This window comes from Mus caroli, chromosome 2 (assembly GCF_900094665.2).
Source record: "Mus caroli chromosome 2, CAROLI_EIJ_v1.1, whole genome shotgun sequence".
In the NCBI taxonomy this organism is placed as follows: Eukaryota; Metazoa; Chordata; class Mammalia; order Rodentia; family Muridae; genus Mus; species Mus caroli.
Window position 1 is genome coordinate 134,638,195 of NC_034571.1, and position 23,278 is coordinate 134,661,472.

General features: G+C 38.0%; 1 protein-coding gene across 7 annotated transcripts in view; it reads left to right on the forward strand.

Moving 5' to 3' along the window:
- The window catches only part of Macrod2 (mono-ADP ribosylhydrolase 2), a 1,935,542-nt gene that overhangs the window by 1,832,522 nt on the left and 79,742 nt on the right, over positions 1–23,278 (forward strand). For 4 of the 7 annotated variants that reach the window (XM_029471903.1, XM_029471913.1, XM_029471912.1 and 1 more), the window contains exon 14: positions 11,897–11,977. In XM_029471903.1, the coding sequence (XP_029327763.1) occupies positions 11,897–11,977 (81 nt within the window). Of the gene's footprint in view, positions 1–11,896; positions 11,978–21,116; positions 21,176–23,278 lie in introns of all 7 variants that reach the window. The other 3 variants (XM_021155700.2, XM_029471909.1, XM_029471916.1) reach the window with 2 other exon arrangements.

Below are 23,278 nucleotides of genomic sequence, written 5' to 3' on the forward strand. Positions count from 1 at the left end.
TGTCTCTGTCTCTCTCTGTCTCTCTGTCTCTGTCTCTGTCTCTCTCTCTCTCTCTCTCTCTCTCTCTCTCTCTCTCTCTCTCTCTCTCTGCCTTTCTCTTCCTCTACTACCCTCTTAACTCCCCTCCCCATACCCTGAATAAACTCAATACCATCATCATGTGGCTGGTCCCTCAGGGAAAAGGGACTCCTTCGCATGGGGACCACTGAGACACATCCCCTTCCCCCATACCTCACCACACCTCCCTTTCTCTTTATCTTTTATAAACACACATCACCCTCTTCTACCCTGCCCCAGAATCCAGCAAGATAAGGAGCGAATATGTGTTATTTAAGACTGTAATTCTATGAAAGATAAAACAAAGTATCACAGTCAGCCACTGGATTAGGAAAACTGACCATAACTTCTAGAAATCATGCTAGAGTTTACTCTAAACTATCAGAAAATCCAAATAAGGTTATTTTGGAAGTAGAAAATAACACATTTTAACCTTAATCGTCGATATATTTCTCAGGATCCTCGTAAAATAACATTTTATATATTCCTTTTTTCTATTACTGAGGACTGATGCCAAGTCATGGCCCTTTAGAGGGCAGGAATTCTACCACTGGAATATCTCCAACTTCCAGTATTTAATACACTTTCTCAGTTCACTTGGAAAATATCCTCATCATTCTTATGCCTCTATATGCCCATTTCCTATAACTCTAAGTATCACATGATTGCTTGCTACAACCAGACTCATATTTGAAAATTAAAATGTAGTGAATTTGTTGTATTCTATATGACCAACCTGTTCTACCCTTTAACTTTCTGTCAGTTTTGGTCTGATACAAGTTTCCCTAATGTTGTATATTGTGAAATAAGTATAAAAGTAGAATTTTAAAAGATGGATCTAAAAGAATGCCAAACTTTTAAAAATAACATTTGTAAAAAGCACTTTAGAGTAACTTCAAATGCCTATATATACATACTTAAATAATAAATGTTAAATTAAATAATGTACTTACAAGGATATTCACATATTTAAGTTATATAAGAGTGGTGCATGCTTTTGATCAGAGAATTGGGTGAATATGTGACTTCAATATCCCATTGCCCTGCATCATCAATAAGGCAGGAGCCTGTGAAGCAGTTCCCCCAAGAGACTATGTAGCTTATCTGCCAATCATTCATTCAGAAACTAGTCAATGCCTAATAATCTAAGATTATTCCTTTCCTGTCATGGGACTCTGTTAATCAAGAGATCTTAAAGGCTGTGGTCCAAACTCTACAGGACCATTTTTCCAGAACCTATCCTTCATCATTTTCTGCAGCCCATCTGTCAGGGTAATATGGTACACCATTTGGTAACTTCTCCCCCATTTTTCCCTGATTAGATGGAAGGCACTGTTCTCTATGTCACCTAGTTAAAGTCACCATGGTATAATAATAATATACCTCAATTAGGAAAAGAAGATGAGAATTCAATTTTGACACCAAGCCTTAGGAGAAATATTAGTGATTATGTTGACTGTCTTGGTTTGGGTTCCCACAAAATTGAATGTGAAGATGTACATTGTATACTTGTTGGTGGTAAGAGAAGCACAGATGAGGCATAAAGAAATGGAACAGAGAAGAAAAGATTCCCAATGGACTGTATTAGCAAGCAAGGCACTGCCAAGGAGATCTGAGGCAGTGTTCTTTTGAGAAAGATGTGGGATAGTTTCAGAAGTATATCATGAGGTAGTAACATAATTACAGTCTTAACCTCTGGTTCCTTTGTGGTCAGTGACAGGCACTTAATGCTTGGCACTTCTATCCAGGGTAGCACTCCCAATCAGTCTCAGATAGCTCATCTACTAGAACGGTCTGGAGCAATCCTGAGAGTAGGCCAGAAGGATCACAGTAGGTAGACACAGTCTGCCAAAAGGCTTAGCTAGACATGCCTGGTTCTATTCTATGGGCTTCAGCTCTAGAGAAATCTCAGAAGTGGGAAGGAGCATGGGAAAGAGAAGCTAATTGGCTTTAGATCTTTACTCTTATGATTTTCCTACTAAGAGTATATACCAATAGTCAAAAATTGGATTGAGTTTGAACATACAATAATAGAGACATGAGTAAAATAACTGTACTCATGGGCTTCATTACTCAGAAGTAATCATAAGGTTGAAATTTTTAGAAAAAAAAAAACAAGCAAACAAAAGAGAAAAAAGCAAGCACACAAAATGGAATTTCATGAATCAATCAATCTTTATTCTTTGCATATTTGTTGGATGGATTTTGTGGGCCTGTCCCAATATGAGGAACAAATCTGTGGTCAAAACAAGATGCCCAACTCCTTGAAGTTCACATAGAATTAATAACTCCTACAAAGATCCCCTATTCTTAGTGCAGTCTTCAAACATCACTTTCCATCATTTTGGAGAGATGAGTTAGGATCAAGCAGGGTGGGCTATGAGTTAGTTTTTTACTTACTTACATTGTTATGAGCCTAGCCTTTAACAGCTGACCATATCTCTAGTTCAAGTTTTTGAAAATTCTAGAAAATCTCTCATTATGAATAACCTCTCCACTTGCCTTTTAAGTCTCTGAAACATCAGGAGACCTGAGTTAATGCATTTGTGAATGTGGACACAGATTTTATGGACTGTTGTTAAAATAAGACAACTGAGAAAGAACCCACTGCTCAAAGAGTCGTCTCGGTCCAATCACAAAAGCTTTTTATTATCTGACAAGATTACATTGAAATATAAACAAATCACTTCTATTGTCTCACACTTGTAGATGAACTTTTTTTTTCTTAACTGGAAAACCAATTTTATGCACTTATAACTTACAACATGAAATTCTAAAAATCCAGTAGCCAGCTTTCAATTAGCATAACAGATACCTGAAATCATCAACTTAGTAAGAGGAAAAGGTTTCTTTTTGTTTGTTTGTTTTGTTTTGTTTTTCCATAGTCTCAGTAGTTTCAGTCCCTCATCAGTGGCATCACTGCCTTTGAAACTGTAGCAAAGCACTCCATTATTTCTGGAATATGTTGTAGAGGAAGGCTGCTCACCAGTTTGAAAAGTGAAGAAGGAAACTGTCAGGGTCTCATAGTTCCCTTTAAGAAGTACACTTCCAATGACCCAAAACCTCCCTCCCTAGAAGATTCCAGTATTTATCAATAATGTCAAGACCAAGTCTTTACATACTCCATATGGGCCTTTGGAGGACATTCTCAATCTGAACTGTAGCATACATTGATTTTGTAACATAGTCATGAAAAATCACATCTACAGATATCACATCTACAGGTTCCTCAGATACTGTTTATTTAAAATACCTTTTAAAATCTACTGGTTTTCTGGTTTTAAAATTAGTTGACTACCTTGTCTGTGAATATTGCATCTACCTATTCAAGTAAATTGGTATCAAAACTCACTTCTCTTGGCGTTCTTTCTAGACTCATAACAATGATTTCTGTAGCATTTACATTTTACTAGGTGCTGTAAGAAATCTAGAGATATAGTATTTTCAAGGGTATGCATAGATTGTATATATATTGACAATCTGTTGACTTTGGTACTGGGGGTGGGGAGATAGTTTCCAGGAAGGAAATCATCCTATGAGAATACCCAAAAGCAACAGTAAATAACATGCTTTTATTAACTATACATGCCATGTTGTACAATAGATTCTTTATGTCAATGTACTACCTTGCATAATCCCAACTCTCTTCACACTGAGAGCCTTAACTATAGCTCATGCCTGAGGCCAAGCCAGATTTGCTTTTTTAATAAAGTCAAGAAGGCCTGCAGTGTCACACCTTGCAAGATGGAGAAAGTTAAGGTCAGAAAAAGGAGGTCAAGGATACTGAAGCAACTAAAGCACAGGCAACCAAAAATAAGAGCAGATTTTCCTTTGTTTACATTGCCAAAGGGGAAAAATTAACTTGATGGAAAGGGTAATTAAGCATTTCTTTTCCATCATGGTCCATCTCAACTTTGTATCCAGCTGTTCTGTTCTGCGTTGTGATAGTTCTTAGTCCAGATGCTCAGGTAAGGAAGGAGACAAAGGCCCTGGTGCCATGCTACAGTGCTTGCCACTATTAACCCTTATTTTGTTAGTAAAGAGGGGAGATGAAGGCAGCACTCGAATGATAGCATAGAGGTATTGTCTGACCAATATGTTTTGATTGAACACATAGAATAGCATAGTAAAGTAACTTCAAGATTATGAAACACTCTCCATTTCAATGTGCAGAACCTGATACTTTGTAAGGTGAACAGATTTCCATAGTTATAGAAGTTATAGTTCTAAGCCAGAGTCATAGTCTTCTGTTAGTATTTATCCATCAAAATGATTGATTTTCTAACATGCTTAAATTTTCAATAACAACCTACAGAATGATTTCTATTACATTAAAGGGATGCTCAAACTATTTTCAATAAGTTCCCTGGCATTTAGAAAGTATTTTTTAATAGAGGTTGAATTAGCTGTGTATGATAGTAGTTTCCTAAAATAATTCAAAGGCTATTATAGCCTGAATTCCAAATCTTTAGGAAGTATTGGCCACCTTTTAATGGGAGTTAACGAGAGCATAATGAAGACAAATGAGCAGCCATAGCTCATTTGGGCCTCCAGATACCTAGAGCCATGTCCTGTTTGAGGATATGGAGGTGTTTCAGGTAAATATAGTTCATCCTTGTATATCCAGCCTCACTGGGACCAGCCATTGTCTCTCATCCATGGCTGAATGCTGGAGGAATGGTTATGTACATCCTTCATATATAAGTAAGTAACTGCTTCCACAGCCATGAGAGCACAGACAGCCACTAGATTCTAGTTCACTGTCAACAAGCATCCTGGTCAAATGGAGAACAGGTTACCTTCTTCCTAATTTCTTCACATAACAAAAGAAAATCCCAGTGAGCTGGCCAGGCTAAATGATCGACTTGATTAAGTTAACCCAATTTATAAGAATCCAAAACAAAAATAAAAACAAATCCAGTGGATTGTTTCTGTGTTACTTTTGCACCAAGCTCTAGTTCAAGGTAGAGAATTATACATTTCTGATGTCCAACATTTATTTTATAAAAACCCTATTAAAGATTCTATACCAAAAATGATGGCCTGCCATCAGTTTAATGATAGTTCAGGGCTCCTCCTCTTGCTAGATGCAGTTTGTCGACGTCTGCCTTGGGAGTGTCTTCAGAGACAGTTAATCATTTGCTGTCTTATTCTGAAGTTCTGGGAAGGAAAATGTGCAGGTACCAAGGGACAATTGCATATCAGGCATTGTTATTAGCAGTTGTCACTATGTAATACAGAAAGACTTTTTAACATATTTCCAAAGCCGTTTACATTCTTAGCTCTGGTCCCTCTCTGTGGCCAGTTTTTGTTTTTTTTTTTTAATGCTGTCAAATGTAGCATTTCATGTGATTCCTTGCAATGTTTATCTTGGCATAAAACATTTTGGTTTGGGTTTTGCTTCTTTTTTCCATGCCCCCCCACCCACCCAATTGGGTCTTCTGCACTTACTAGATACATCTCAGTTTCTTAAATTTCTTTTAAAAACATAGTCCTGAAAATCTTTTAGAAAGCCACAGCATCATGAACTTTAGTATATTAATGTTTGTAACTGTTATTAATCCTTCTAGGGTCATATATCTCTATGAGAATGTAATAAACACTCATTTGAAAAAAAATGAACATATGAACATGTTCTTTAGTGTATTATTTTGTGAGTATAGTCACTAGAGTAGACCCAGGGATCTCCAGGCTAATACTATTTATACTGAAACAATCTCATGTTAAAAGCAAGTATTTGCATGAATTTATAGTTACGATAATTTTAGGAAAATTCAAAAGTGTAAAAATGTATCATTTGTCATCATAAGTTTAACCCATCTAAGTTTATTCCTCATTGAAGTATACAGTGGTATTAAATGACTATTTCTTAAATTTCTCCCGCTTTATGGAATTTCTCATTTCACTTTAATCAATTTTAAATATTCTTTTAAATCTTTTTCAAGTTTCTAAATGAGATTTTGAAAAACTTATGAAGGTACTTCTTAAAATTCTTATTAATCTTAAAAGCACATCTATGTGTTTGAATATTTGATTTAATATTTGCATTTGAAAAAATTCTTAAATATGACATTGACCTTACAGATTTTGAAAGTCAGAATCTCTATATAAATTTAATTCCAGTTTCTGCTATTAGAAAAAAAAATGACTGAATCTGAGAATTGGGTGATAACTATTTTACATTTTTAATATTCCTGAATGATAATTTTTAGAATTAGGAAAAATTACAACTTCAATGTAGCAAAAGAATTCAGCATATACAAGCCCATTTTCCAAAGTGATTTGTGAAACTTGCAGAGGGATAAACAACCCTTTCCTTACCGTATGCAATGCCTCCTAGTCTGTTTAGCTGGACAACATAGATGGCCATAAGTAAAATAGATTCTAAACAAAACCAATGCACTTCTTGTAATTCTGGAGGTTACAAAATCCAAGAACAAGGCATTGGCTGAATCCCTAACTGCTGATCTCCACCTTCTATCCACAAATAGACTATTTGTGCTAAGTCCTTACATGAGGGGAAGGTGAGATGTGTCTCTCGGTCCTCTTTTGTAAAGGTACCTAGTCTACTACCAGGGCCAACTCCCCTGACCAGGCCCTCTCCATGATGCCTTCTCTGTATGGCTTAGAATTTTGTCATTTGAGTTTGGGATGGAGATATGACATTAAGACCACAACAACTAGATAATATTCTCCCTCTCCCTACAAAGGATAATTTCATATACATATTAAAATGTGTCTTCCATGGGACTGGAGAGATGGCTCAGTGGTTAAGAACAGTGGCTTTTCCAGAGGTCCCGAGTTCAATTCCCAGCAATCACATGGTGGCTTACAACCATCTGTAAGGGGGCTCTTATGGCCTCTTCTGGTGTCCATGAAGATGGCATACTCATATACACAAAACAAATAAATAAATATTTGAAATATATCTTCCATTTTCCACTTAAGCAGAAAAGCTGCACTGCCACTTAAAATCCTTAAGTATGATATAACAGGGGCCATGATTTAAAACACATGGGATCAACCCCAGTGTAGCTAGTTTGTGAGGCTGGAAATTCAAGCAGTGTTTTAGTAGAATGACTTCTGTAGAAACAGTCTTCCATAGCTCCCTGGGTATTTGTGACTCCTGTCGTGGGCATAGAGTTCTCATACTGCTTTGCAGAGATAAGTTTTACATCTGAGACAAAGTATACCTTGGACATATTGACATGAAATTTTTATTATCACATAAAGTGTGCATTTGTGTATATACATAGATATATTCCAATAACATGTCTCCAAGTTTTATTTTCTTTCATGTATTTCATACCTAACATCAGATATGCCTTAGAATTTATAACATGCTGTACTTATTTGGTAGCATTAAATAATTTTGAAGTTAATGGTTGGTTGTATCGTGATTATGCTGAGATATACTCCATAGATTATAAAAGACACTGTAGAGTTAGTAAGCTCAGAAATTGCTTCAGTAATTTTAAATCAACTCCCTAAAGAAGTAAAAATATAAAGCAAAATATAATGTATTTTACTTTCTACAATGTATAAACAAAGATCCATGGCTGTGTCTCAATATGGATTTACTTAGGGCCACTGAAATTGGAATTTTCCATACTTTAAAAAAGTATCATAATATGTCATCATCTTGTTTTCAACCATAAAAATCATCCATAGCATAAGGTCATATCAAAATAGGCGATGCTCTGTCTTGACCCTCAGGCTATAGTCTTCTAACCCCTGAATTAGAAGATAAACTATTGCTTTGTATCTTAACCCAGGCCTATGATCCTAGCACCAATGAGGCTGAGACAGGAGGCTTGACAGTTCAGACCTGACTAAACTACAAAGGAAAAGCTTGTTCCAAAACAACAAAAAAAAAAAAACAAAAAAAACAAAAAACAAAGAAAACCAAAAAATAGAAAACAAACGTATTCTTAGCATCACTTTTAAAAATTCCTTTTTGGCTTTGGGGCCAGAGCATCATTTTCAATCAATGCTGGCCTGGAACTTATCCATAGCCCCTTCCTTGTGGGGCTGTGGGTGTTGGGGAAAGAGGGGAGTGGGAGGGTGCCCTGGTTCCGCCAGAGTTCTGGTGGTCTGGGCAGACAGACACGGGAAGACTGCGCATGCTTTCCATCTGGCCCCAGGTGGGCATCTGGCTGTGTTAGGCCACTGACCCCACACCGTGGGTGGTGAACAAGGGGCAGCCCCAGGTACCAGGTTCTCAGTCTCCATCATCCCCTGCTGGATACTGCAGAGGAGCTGAGAACAGAATAGGGGCCCCGGGGCGGGGCGGCACTAGGCCCAGAGATAAGGGAAGAGAGGTGAGGGTGGTAAAGAGGGGGGCACTGGGTGGTTCCCACTCAGGTGAGAGTCCTTAGTCCAGTCTGGCGGGAGGTTAGACACTGCTTGTTAGGAGAAAGCCTATCCCATGGTTCAAGCACAGTGGGCCTTCATGATCAGAGAATCTATGGTTTTAGAGCTTTATTGTATAAAGGCAGGGGGAAAGAGAGAAGGTAGAAAGAGAGAGACCAGCCATGGCCACGTGGAGAAAGGGAGGAAGGGAAAGAGAGAAAGAGAGCTAGAGAGTAAGAAAAGTGAAAGCTTGAGAGAGAGAAAGAGGTGGGGCCAAGCAGCCCCTCTTATAGTGTGCTAGGCTATCTTGCTATTGCTAGGTAACTGTGGGGAGCAGTCTAGACAGAATACCAGAAACTTGGGACATTGTCTATGTAACTATTAGACACATACCTCTCTTGTGGGTGCTGTGGGGGCGGTAACTTCGACTTGAGCCAGGGGCCCAGGAGACATGATCGAATGACTTCTGACCCATGTTCGTGGAAATTACCACCCAAGGGGTCCCACCGGGGTTCAAGACCTCAGCTCATCTGGAGACCAAGCTGTCTGTACATAGCCCATTGCCCCGTACTTCCTCTTTTCCCAGGTTCCAGAGTGCCAGCTTTTTGGGCCTTAGGCACCACACCTGGTTTATAAAGTCCTCATGGAAGCTGATAACTGACCCTTGTCGGACATCAGAGGGAGAAATCCTGGTAGAAGCAATATAGTGAAAAATGGTTTGCTGTTGTAGGCTTCCCCTACCAAACCACCATGAGCACACCGACGAGACTAAGGACTGCCATGGGCACTAAGGACACAGATACACAGGCTGTAAATGGACTTCAGCTAGCCAGTGTATTTGTTTTACAAGGACCATAACACCAAAAGCACCCAGCAGTACACGGTTGTAGAGGGATATGGAAGTCTCACAGTGCAGGTCTGGAAAAATGCTGGATTCCCTAGGTCAGAGTCCTGTCATTCCTAACCTTCACTTTGTTCTCAAACTTTTGTAGTTATGACTCACTCACTATTAAATGTGGCAAATAACAAGAGAAAAAGATCACACACATACACAGGCATGCACAGTAGATAGGTCAGGACAATGGAAACAGGTAGAGTACCGTGAATAAGTTCTCAAATGCTTTTCATCTACTTTATATAAATCATCCTATTATAAGCTTATGAACTCAAAACACATAATCTAATCATCTAAAAGACATTCCTCATCTGGGTGTGGGGGTATCACTGGAATCTCAATCCTCAGAAGGAAGAGGCAGGGGGATTACAGGTTCCAGCCCAACCTGGGTTCCATAGCAAAAACTGAACTAAGAAAAAAACAAATTGAGCTGGAGAGATGGCTCAGCAGGTAAGAGCACTGACTGCTCTTCCAAAGGTCATAAGTTCAAATCCCAGCAACCACATGGTGGCTCACAACCATCTTTAATAAGATCTGATGCCCTCTTCTGGTGTATCTGAAGAGACAGCTACAGTGTACTTAGATATAATAATAAATAAATCTTAAAAAAAAAAAAAAAACAAATGAACAAACTAATAGACAATGAGGATAATCTTTGGTACAATATGCGGTTACTGTTCTGTATAAATTAACATACTTCAAATATACATGAATCTTGGGCAGTGTTAATGCTGAAAGAAATGAAAGTTGTGTGAAATTACTTAAGTTATAATATATCCTTTAAACTAGAAAACTAAAACACTTTCTTATGCTAACACAGATTCTTTTAACCATTTTTTATTCTTGGTGTTAATGTGGAAAAAGGCATTCGAAGGCTTTCTCGTCAATCTTTTCAGCGTTAGCACCAACATTAAAAAGTATATTTTAATAGGAGTTGGTTTTGCCGTTTTTGACATGCAAGAGATAACAATTTTAGGAAATGTGTCTGTGCTCAATTTTGCTTCCAGTTTTTGACTTTTAAACTTATTGTCAGGCTCAGAAAGAACTGAGAAGCAGTGGAGAGGATTAAGCACTTGCCCTGGGGGGGAATTATTTGCAGTTAATTAAAGCTGCACACTCCGGTGTATACTTGATTCATTGGTTATTAAAGCTGAGTCATATGGTAACTACCCAGGTTTCTCACTTGTCCATCAAATGTTGCTTGTGGCAGGCTGAAGAAACACGATTCTCATAATAATCGAAACCCATGATGTTTGATGCTATCCTCCCGTTTAAAGAAGCAGGGAAGGGTGGAAGAGAGGAAGACAGGGAAGGGAAGCAAACAAACAAACAAAATTTTAGTTTAGTTTCTGTCTGACTTTGTTGGGTCAAAGCCTTAGAACTCAGCCAAAAGGCACAAACCAAAAGAAGCAATTCATAGGAATTATGTGAGGTTTGATGGCTTCAGTTTTCTTCCCAGCTTCATGTTGACAAGGTCAGCTAGGGATGTGAAGGGATCTTGAATAGTGTTCCTTTGGGCTATGTAAGAAAGGCATATGAGACTATAAGCTTCATGAAGGCAAACATCTATTCCCTGTTGGGTCTCCAAGGGTAGAATAGCATCTGCCATGTAGTTAGCCCTCAACAAGTACTTGTAAAATGTGTGAAAGGCCTACTTCTGTACGAATGCTCAACTATTGATAGGTGAGCAAGCCTGTTTTCAAGATCCTCCAGAGAGGGCTCAACGTCCGTCCTTCTTGATTTGCAGGAGTTCTTTATGATAGCATCTTATGAACAATGCTAGTTGTTCTATAATAGAAGCTGTAACATTAAAATTGGGCATGTAGGGGCTGGCAAGAAGACTTACTAGGAAAAGGGGCCTAGTACCAAGTCCGATGACCTGAGTTTGATTCTCGAGACCTACAGAGCAGAAGGAGAGAACCAGTTAGCACAGTTGTACAGTTATTCCTACATGCATGCCAGGGTGGTCTCCCTGGATACACACACAAACACACACACACACACGTAAAATGAAATAATATTTTTGACTAGATATATATTGATTGGATATTTCAAAGGGGACTTGAGGGTGACAATCACTTTGTACAAAACAGAAGCTCTGCATCCCCACCTTGCCCTTGTCAACTGTTTTTGAGACCTTGGGAGGACCTTGTTTGTGATTAAATTTCCAAGATTCAATATCTGATTTTTCTGGGGACTTGGCACTCACATATGTGTGCAGATAGAATACTGGGGCCCTTGAAACCATTACAATTAGGTAATCCTTTAGCCCTCTCTAGTTTGCCCTTCTTTCCTGGCCACATTTCTGAGACATTTCTGGTACAGGAAGCCTGTTGTATGCTATCTTCTGGGCAGTAAAGATACCTCCATTACTTTTCTCTGCTTTTGAAATTTTGTACAGCTTTCTTAGACAGTATTTTAAGAAACTAGTCTTTGATGGTGGAAATATTTGTGTTAGTGGTCACAGTCTGAAATAATAAAGTGCATTGCCTTAAATATAAATCCACTCGGTTAGCAATAGAAGAAGCTCCTTTTTCCCACCTAAAAATGATGATCAAAGTCACAGTTTTGTTTTGTTTGTATGTTTGTTAGCAGATTCTGCAAAGGATGACAATACTATAAAAGACAGTGACATGACCAATCATTCTGTGTGTGACCAAGAACTTCCCAATGGTAAGTTGTTCAGTCTTTTTTTTTTTTCAAGATTTTTTCCTACTAAGGAGTATTAGCTATTAAAGTTGGGTGTGGATTCTTCTAGAAAAGTAGAATTCTGATGCTATTTTCTTACACTAGCATCTTGGTGCGTTGCGTGGAATATCCTCAATCCATATCATTCATTATTTTTGAGTCAGGCCAGGATCATTCAGTGTCATTGTTACCTGCTGGGATTGCATGAGCAATAGCTTTGAAACAATTGAAATGAATATACAACAAAAATGAGAACCAATATGAGACATATGGAGAATAAGCCAGGAAACTAAATCGCCATATCCATATCCTTGGAATACCAAGAGGAGTAAACAGAGCCTGCAGAAATAAAGCAATCTGTAGAAAAATAATAGACAGAAAAAATAATGTTTTCCTAAGGCAAACCAGTGTCTATGCCCAGAATGTAAGAGTATATGTTATATTTATATGCAAAGGTAACAAAGACTCAAATAAGAATAGACACCTCCATAGCCTCATGTAATTTCTGAAGATTGGTAGCTAAGAAAGGCTTGTAAAGTATACAAGAAAGACAAAATCAGTATAAGCAAAATTACCAGAGTCACACTGGCCTTAGTCTGCTCCCTGCCCGAACTGCTAGGGAAAGCCAGAGGGGCTGAGCTGTTTAGGACCCCATTTCTGCACCACATATTCTCAAGTAATAGTTTCTTGGGACTACAAAGACTTAGAAAAAGTGCCATCAAGGCATGGCTTTGAAGAACTGAAACAAAGGCTTGTTTGTAGTTGTTTAGATCTGACAATATAAGTTCAGAAAGGGAAACAAAATTCATACTGAGGGAGACACAACCAGAAGGCTCTGAGTACAAGTATATGAAAACTGTTAAAATAATCATTTTTTAGTATCAAACTGTATAAACAATTATCTTTCTAACTTCAAAAGTATATAGTGTTTAAAAGTGACAAAGATTATTTCTACTCCTACCAAGTCAAAATAACTTGGGTCATGTCTCTCATTAGTATCAACTTGCCAACCTAACCAAAAAAACAAAAACAAAAAAAACAAAACAAAAAAAACCCCCAACATATACTGTATTAGTTGTTTATATTATGTTTCATGTAATCCTGTTGTTGTTATATATGAGCTACATATATAAATATTAACACTATATACATAGATGATAGATAGATAGATAGATAGATAGATAGATAGATAGATAGATAGATAGATAGATGTAGAGTTCATATGTATACACACATATGAGAATAAGAAAGAAGCTATTTAAAGTGTTAAAGGGTTAACAGAACTATAAAGAATTGCCAGGCTATGTCCAGGAGAAGGTGACTCTCTGGAAAGTATGACCAAGGTTAAAGCTGCCTTTGTCTTAGGTAATTTACTGTTTCAGGAAAAAAAATGTCAAAATCATGTTGCCAAAAAGACAGGAACTCTTACAGCATTCAAGGGTTGTGAGTTGAAAGCCCAAAGCCATACACTGGGAGGACAGTGAGCCAGCTAAGGTCAGCTTTCTGAAGCATGCTACTCACTTTCAAATTACCTCCATCCCCAAAGCAAATTAACAACAGTCCAACTTCCAGGTCTCCCAAACATCTGAGAAAAACTCACATGAGGTAGTAACAAGAGCAAAGAAAAGGCCTTATCCACATTAAACAACTTTTATAAATAATTACTGAAATACAATATCTAATATATACACGTAAAAAAAGACTCAACCAAACAGATGAAAGGACACAAGGTAGTCAAGATGCAGAATTGAGAGAAGTCAGCCTACAAGAGCTGAACATATTGCTGATAAGAACAAAGTAGAAAACAATGACACTGAGGGCTGAAGAGATGGCTCAGTGGTTAAAAGACTTGGTTGCTCTTTCAAAGGACCTGGGTCCAAATTCCCAGCATCCATAAGGCAGCTCACAACTGTCTGTAACTTTAGTTCTGAGGGATCCAACACCCTCACATGGTGTCAGTTATACTGTGTCAGACATACATGCAAGCAAAACACCAATGCACATAAAATAGAAATAAATAAAACATTTTTTAAATGCTGACACTGTATACTCATAAAGTAATGATTAGCAGGACTAGAATTTTTACCTGAGAAGCATTATTGAAAACAAAGATAAGAAAGTAAAATCAAGCCAGAAGCAAAACCTGTGCTAACTCAAGTTAACTCAATGAACACAGTCATGTTCTAACAGTATATTAGACACGTGAAAAGTTTGTGAACAATGGGTTAGATATGAGAAATCATCCAAATTAAAAATAGTAAAGAGAAAATAAGATCACAAACACTAAAGTATGGCAAAGTTACTTATTACATAGTGCCAAAGTATATCATGAATTGGAGTACAAATTGATCAGCACCATTATTTGAATGAAGTATGTGAGCAACTTTCTATATCAATAAAAGATACCATGGACCAAATTTCATCAAAAATTTTGAACTCCAAGCAGAACAAATGAAAGTAAATCCACAGCTAGGCCCATCACAGTGAAACTGCTGAAATGGCCAAATTTCTTCAAATTGTGTGTGCTTCAAGTGGAATAAATAGAAATAAATCTACAGTGAGTCCAATCACAACAAAACTGCTGAGTTCCAAAGGTAAAAAGAACATCTAAAAAGTAGAAATGTCTAAAAACGTAGTCATCAAGTAAACACTTTCCCAAGAGATGAGTTTCCAGTTGATACAGTGGAAATGCAAAGAGGATGCAACCAAGAAATAGTCGGCGAGGAACTGGAAAACCCTTTAGGAAAAGCGTGTTCCAAGAATATGGATTAATTAAGGCTATTTTACAGGGGATAAAAGAGGGTCCAGGTAGAAACTTAGAGATACATGAAAAAATTAAGAGGAAAGTAAATTAAATATAAGCCTTGTTTATTCTCTTGGAAGATGGGAGTAATTAATTTTTGTTTGCTTGTTTTTTTTTGTTTGTTTGTTTGCTTGCTTCCTGTTGTCACGAAGAGTAAAGATGCTAATAAAACTCAGTGGCCTTCAAAAGTCAGAAATGGAAGTGAGCGCTGTGTCAGATGATTGCCAGAAGGGTTTCCACACCATGGCGCTGAGGGAACGGGTTCAGGCATAGGTTCAATGGGCTCCTTACATAGTAGACAGAGTTGAAAATCATAAAAGCTAAAATATGTGGCATTGCTGGTCAGCATCATGGAAGGATGGCGCTTCTGCAGATTGAGGCCAGTTGAGCCTATGTCAAGGACAATTGCCCAAGCTCAGATAAAAGATGCTAAAAGATTTGATGGTGCTTCTTGAGCTTCAGTGATTGGGGCAGACTTATTGACTGGGAAGGAGCATGTCAGGGCTTCTAAACTGCATAGTTCTGAAAACATGTAGCTTTTATGTGTGTTTTAGAGGTTACCTTGAGTTATATGTATCTTTGGTTGTTGTTGTCTTTACTTTTATATACATTTGCTGTAGTTTTAAAACCTGATTAGATGAGAGAGAGAGAGAGAGAGAGAGAGAGAGAGAGAGAGAGAGAGAGAGAGCGCAGAGGAATAAATTGTTTATTTTGTCTTTTGATCATGTGGTACTCGTAGCTTAGGTGATTCTAGAACACACGATATAGCCTAAGGTAGCCTCTTATTTGTGGCAATCCTTCTCCCCCAGCCTTCCAATGTTGGCATTATAAACATTAATCACCATGAATTATTAGTGGTGGACTACCACACAAAGATTATGGCAGAGTGCCCAAGACTGGCACAAAAGGCTAACATTTATAGAGATAATACCAAATTTAAAATTCTATGTTATATTTCTAAGAATATAAATTCCATTTAAGAATATCCTTGAAAATTTATCCTAATTGTGATGGTATGTACCTGTATTAATTATGGTGGTAGATATCTGTAGTCTTTTTACTAAGGATGGTGATACCTGAAGATTACAAGTTCAGACTGGACAATATAACATGCTTCTATCTCAAAATACACACCCAAACCAAATTGTACAGTAATCACAAAGAGAATTAAAACAAGGCATCTTACTTTCTTGATTTTTTGCAAGCGCATTCTGAACACTAAAGTATATTCAATAATTCATATAATAATAAATGTAAGTAACATTGTAATGAATGTATAATGTGTCAAATGGTGGGGCTGAAATACAAACAAGTAGGCATGAATGTATAGCTAGGTTATTTTATCGAGTCTAAGAATCAAAATAATTTAGTTAAATTCAATAAAATTATTAAGGCTTAAAAGGATAGAGTCAGGAAAAGGAAAGGTATATTTGGAAAATAAACATCAAACAAGAACAGGAAAGATGGATTTGAAACCTATCTAGCCAAAATTCTCAAAGAAGAAAGAGTTAGTCACTTTATACCAATGAAATTTTGAGTCCCTCATTGAATATAACAGTGATGGGTCTTAATGTGTCAGAAGCCAAGGCAAGCCACAATACAAATCAAAACCTATTGGAAATACAGCAGGGAATTCACAGATATAATACAGTCAGCAATGATGGAACAAATAGACCAAGAATAACATAGAATGATTTTAGAATGTGATTAACAGTGTAGTCCTGCTGTAGGAGATGACAGGTAGATCAATAAAACAGACTAACGAGTCTAGAAGTAGGACCAAGTACACATGCTGGCTGGCACTTCAAAGACAGATGGCTCAGTAAGTGACCTTAAGACAACTAGTTGGACATCTAGGGGGGAAGAGGGAAGATGAACAGAGCCTCATCTTCAATCTTTCCTCTGACATAAACTCCAGCAGGAGGAAAGATGAAATATAAAAGTGATTTAAAGTATTAGAATAAAAGAAACAAAACTTATTCAACACTAAAAAGAATGAGCTATCAAGACATAAAAAGAGAGAGAAGAAATTTAGATGCGTATTATTAAGTGAAAGAGAGCAATCGGGAAACATTATTGGCTATATGAGTCCAGTTATATGACATTCAGACAGAAGCACAAAGACTGTAACGATCAGTGACTGCTAAGAGCAGGGTGGGCACAGCAAAGATGACTAAGAAGGAGACAGAGGAACCCAAGGACACTGAAAATACCTCAATGACATTATGGTGGCATCTGTTACTGTGCATTAAGCCCACCTGGTGAAACGTGTAACACCCAAATGAACCCCAGTGTGAGAAAGTACTGTGTTAAAACCAGTTAGCAAATAAACTACTCAGACTGTGAATGCAGACCCTTGGGGAAGCAAGGAGGCTTCCATCAGGAGTAGGGAGCATATGGTATATTTCTATACCTTGTTTTTAATTTTTCTTTGAACCTAAAGCATCTCTAAAAAATAACCTAAAAATATCTTTGGTTTTCACACACATAATTTTGTGTGAATGATAAAATAAAGACATATTGGATGAATTGTAATGTATGGATGTATGCTCATGTCTGCATATGTCAGAAATAAAGGTGAGTTACTATGTCTGATTATAGAAATTTGATAAATCTGATGTGATATGTAAAAATCAAGTCCGGTTCTAAATGATATCTACTTGAAGCTTAGTCTCATCTGAATGATAAATATGTAATATTCTTAATTTAGAAAAAGTAACTCACATATCAATAAGATAAACAAAATGTCAAGAACAAAAAATAGTATCCCAAGAAGAAAATGAGCAAGACTCAGTTATTCAACCTTAGTTAATAAGATATGAAAAATAGATGACCTTATTTCTTTACTTTTTAGAAGAAGGAACATAAAATGGAAATAATCTACTTTCTCCTTTTAAATAATTGAAAACATATGAAATTAATTGAAATAGTTTTTGAACAAACTCATTCACTATTAATGAAAGGCCATCAATTTACCACCAATAGTTTTGATATAACATATTTAAAACACATAGAGATGTTTATTCATAAGTTATCCATTACAATATGGCATTTAATAGTACAGGCAAAAACATTTAAAACACCCCCAAAATTAATCCATCACAACATGGAATACTATATACCTTTCAACACACAGTTTTGAAAAGGTAGATGATTTTAGAAAAATATGAAGTAAGATATAAATAAAGGATATAAAGGATAAATTCCTTTTGACCACAAGATGTATATATAAAGCTACACATATGCACCTACACAGATAAACCAAAATATACATATGCATTGCATATCTGTATATACGTGTGTGTGTGTGTGTACGTGTGTGTGTGTGTGTGTGTGTGTATACAGGAGAAAGCTACCAACTCACAATTATAAAAGTGACCATACCTGTCTTTGTAAAAATCATGCACAATTCTCAATACATACAGGTATTGTGTCCACAGTGAAATTGCAGTTGTTGTAAGTACAAGGAAAATTATTTTACAAGTGATTTACATTAGGAGAGTCAGTTTTATGGGCCCTACAGGAGTACCAAGGATGTTTAGGGGAATAATCAAATTTATGTTAGTATAGTTTCATCTTTAGCTTTTAATCTGGGGCATTTGGACTTGGCAAAGACTCAATGTTAAATATTAGCAGCAATTTTCAAATTGAACAAAAAGACATAATTTTGTTAAGACAAATGTCAAAGAAACAAAGTCTCTATTCCTAAAAAAATCTGAGCATCTAGTAGCCTGAAAACCATGCAGCTGTATTGTCACATTTGTCCCCAAACAGTCCGTTTACACAGTCAGTTTAGGTTTAGCCCCTAGAAATACTTCAAATCCAGACTGATGTCCCCAGAGCCATTTTATGCAAATTAACCAAAGCTACAGCATTAGCTTGAGCCAAACTTAATTATCAGGGCTTCAAAAAACAATCATGTGATCCATTTCTGAAGGAAAGGGAGTGGAGTTTTGGGTTATCTGTTCTAATGCCTCTCTGTTAGTATGGATGGTTGAGTTTGCTGTATGAAAAATATATACATAAACTATGAAATCCTTTGTGTTCTTTTGTCTCCTCTGCCTGGAGGATTAGTTCAGAGGGCTGTGGGGATTCTACTACATTGAATGAAAGGCAAACAAAGCTGGCCCCATGGGGCCAAGAAAGCAGGAAGAAACGCTGGGCCTGAGTGGCTGGGAACACAGCAGTTGCCCTTCAACACAGGGGCCAGGTGCAGGGTGCAGGAGCTCACACATATTCTTGCCTTTAGAATGTCAGATCCTGGCGGGCTCTGGATTGAGCAAATGGTATCATTCTTAAATTTCAAAGCTGGAGACTTTATGTCACCTTCAATTTTCACACCACATTTCAGTGGGGAGAAATGAGAAAACAAAAGAAAGTATAGATTTCTATTCAGGAAATGATTGCCAAAATATACTATGCACTCAGGTGAAACTGCCCTAAGAATAGAGACAAATGAAGAGGGCAGGGGAGAAAAATATTCCCTCCAAAGCCCTGAAATGACCTTTCAGCCTGTCAGTGAAGGTCAGGCCTTATAGTCAAGGCAACCTTGCTGTGCGCCCAGAGCTGCCCATCCCCCCCTCTGCTCCCACCCCCACCCCTATACACACTCAGGCAGACCTAACCTTTTCAGCAGTGCCTGGCTCTACAGAACAGTGGTTGTCCCAGTATTGAAGCCAGTGCAGCATGGAGACCCTCAGCAGATGTAGTAACGGTGCTCCAAGAACTCCCTACTCTTTACACACAATTATACAGAGATACTGAGGCCACATATATGACTTAAAGGGCCCAGAAAAGACCAGGTGTGATGAGCACATTTGATGATCGTGTCCCCATGTCTGCAAAGGTAGAGGATGCTGCCCCCTCCATTAGCAGTGAAGGGTGTCTTGTCTGTAGGCATCATTCACTAGATAGACTGGCACCATCAGGACATCAAATAGGAGCCTAAAAGGTTGTCTAGTGCCACAGCCATTTCTCATCCATAAATGATGAACCTGGGACCCAGAGAGGTTGAAGTCTAACATCCTGTTTAGCCTTAGTCTAAAAACAACAGTGTTTGAAACAATATGATCTGGGGAGCTCTAGGGAGCACAAGCTAGTGAAAGAGGAAAGCACAGATACAATTGCATTAAATCGTGAAAGGAGTCGAACAGACAAGAAGAAAGAAATCCAGAGAGTGACAGCCTTATACCAAACATAACTCCTACTTCAAGAAATAAGATATTTATTTTGGCACCAAATATGAGTGACCGTGACTCGGGAATACAGATTCAGTTAACCCCATATTATAATTTTTTTTCTAATTGTCTCAACATCCTGTTCATTAAACCATTTTCTTATTGCTCATACTATGTATTGCCACAACAACAAAGACACATTTTATACTTTTTGATTTCCTGAGCATATGCCTTCCAAACGTATATCCATTTAGTACAATCTCCTTGTCTATGTTTTGGGTTTTCAAGATTTTATCTTTATTACTTTTTAATTGTGTGTGATTAATTGAGTGCACGAGTGTGTGCACTCATCCCTGAGCACACATGCATGAGTGTACAGGGGAGCTGTAGAAGCCAGAAGAGGATGTCAGATCCTTTGGAGCTGCCATTATAGGCGGTGGTGATCTGAGGATGCTGGGAACCTAACTCAGGCCCTCTCTAAGAGTGGTGGGTACTCTTAGCTGCTGAGTCCTCTTTCCAGCCCCTACTTTTCAATTTTTAAACCCTTCCTTTTTGTGGCTGAGAATAAGTATCTATGTAAAGTGTTTACTAGGAGACAAATTGAGAAACAGACTCTTTACTTTTTGCATGATTAAATGTTTTCATGCCACAATTCTGCAATTCTGATGTGCATACCTCTAGATATTTATCTAGAAAAGATTTAGAATTCAAATCCTGTGGTTCCTTTAAAAAAAAAAAAAAAAAACAACCAGAAATATAGTTAGTGTTCTCTCTCTTCATTCTTTGGGATTTATTTTACAACCCTAATTTTATGATTATCATTATCATTAGTAAATGTATCATTTATCATTAGTAAATGTCACTTGGTTTCACTTTAACAAATGTTTCCAATTTTAACAGTCAATATATTGTTTCCCTTTCAACTTTCTGCAATCTAAAAATCATCTAAAAGTGTTTTTTTTTTAAAAAAAGATAGAACTCTGTTTAATGCCTTTCTGGATAGAACCTTTTTCATGTGGGGTGCCTGTGTTCTTGCAGCTGTAAACATTTTGTGGAGACCTGTCCCTAGACCTCACTTAATTCACACCACTGGCACTTAACTTATATCAGAAGGAATAGCTGCTCTCTCTTGTATACCCAACAGTGAGAAAGATGGAACTGGCCTGAAGACTTTTTATTGCTACTACAACTTCTCAGATAATGGTATGACCAATGGAAACACTATATCATCTATAGAATGAAGGGAACAAGTACAGTTCTCACATATTTATGCCAGAGGTAAAAGGGGAACAGATTCTTTTCTTTTTAATTATTTCATTTATTTATTTATTCACCTTACATCGCTAGTGCTGCTCCCCAATCCCTTACACAGTCCCTTCCCCCATTCCCCATCCCCTTCTCCTCTGAGAAGGTGAAGCCCCCAACCCGGACACATCAAGTCTCTGCAGGGCTAGGCACATTCTCTTCCACCTAAGCCAGACAAGGCAACTCAATTAGGGGAGCATATTCCACGGACAGGCAACATCTTTAGGGATAGCTCCTGCTCCTGTTGTTGGGGAAATCCACATGTAGACTGAGCTTTTCACATCTGCTACATATATGCAGGGGCCTAGGTCCAGCCCATGTATGCTCTTTGGTTGGCGGTTCAGTCTCTGAGAGTCCCCAAAAGTCCACGTTAGTTGATTCTGTTGGTCTTCTTGTGGAGTTCCTACCATCTATGGACCCACAATTCTTCCCCAACTGTTTTATAAGGATAGCAGAGCATTAATAGTGTCAGGGATTGGTTCTTGCCCATAAAATGGGTCTCAAGTTGCGCCAATCACTGGTTGGCAATCCCCCCCCCAAGTCTCTGCTCCATCCTCATCCCTACATTTCTTGTAGACAGGATAGATTTTGGGTCAAAAGTTTTATGGGTAGGTTGGTGTCTCTATGGCTCCAATGGTTGCTGCCTGGCTGTAGGAAGTAGCCTTTTCAGACTTCATTATCTCCATGCTGTGAATCTCAGCTAAGGTCATCCTCATTGATTCCAGGAGAGTCTCCTCATCCCAGGTCTCTGGCAGGTCTGTGAGATGCCCCTCACCCCCAACCCCCACCAACTACAGATTTCCATTCATTCTCCTGGCCCTCTGGCTCTCTCTCCAGTCTCTCCCCACACCTTATCCTGAACCCTTTCCATCCCCTCCCCATTTCCTCCCTGCATCTGACTCCTATGACTATTTTATTTCTCCTTCTGTCTTAGTCAGGGTTTCTATTTCTGCACAAACATCATGAACAAGAAGCAAGTTGGGGAGGAAAGGGTTTATTCAGCTTACAGTTCTGTACTGCTGTTTATCACCAAGGAAGTCAGGACTGGAACTCAAGCAGGTCAGGAAGCAGGAGCTGATGCAGAGGCCATGGAGGGATGTTCTTTACTGGCTCGCTTCCCCTGGCTTGTTCAGCCTGCTCTCTTATAGAACCCAAGACTACCAGCCCAGAGATGGCACCACCCACAAGGGGCCTTTCCCCCTTGATCACTAATTGAGAAAATGCCTTACAGTTGAATCTCATGGAGGCATTTTCTCAACTGAAGCTCCTTTTTCTGTGATAACTCCAGCTGTGTCAAGTTGACACTAAACTAGCCAGTACACCTTCTAAGTGAGATTCAAGCATCCTTTCTTGGACCTTTCCTCTTGTTTAATTTCTTAGGGTCTGTGGAGTGGAGTGTGGGTGTCCTGTACTTTATGGTTAATATCCACTTGTTAAGTGAGTACCTACCTTGCATGTCCTTTTGGGTCTGCCTTCCTCAGGGTATTTTAAAGTCCCATTCATTTGCCTGAAAATTTCATAATGTATTTGTTTTTTCATAGTTGAATAGTATTTTATTGTGTAGATGTACCACATTTTATTTATCCATTTTTCAGTTGAAAAACATCTAGGTTGTTTTTAGATTCCGACTACTATGAATAAAGCTGCTATGAACATAGTTGAACAAGTGTCCCTGTGGTATAGTGGGGCATCTTTTGGGTATATACCCAGAAGTCGTATACTTGGGTCTTGAGGGAAAACTAGTCCCAGTTTTCTAAGAAACCATCAAAATGATTTTGAAAGTGATTGTACAAGTTTGCACTCCCACCAGCAATGGAGAAGAGTTCCCCCATCTCTATATACTCACCAGCATGTGCTATCACTTAAGATTTTGAACTTAGTCATTCTGAGAGATATAAGATAGAATCTCAGGGTCATTTTGATTTGGATTTTTCTGATAGCTAAGGATGTTTTAGCATTTCTTTAAGTGCTTCTCAGCCATTTGAGATTCTTCTATTGAGA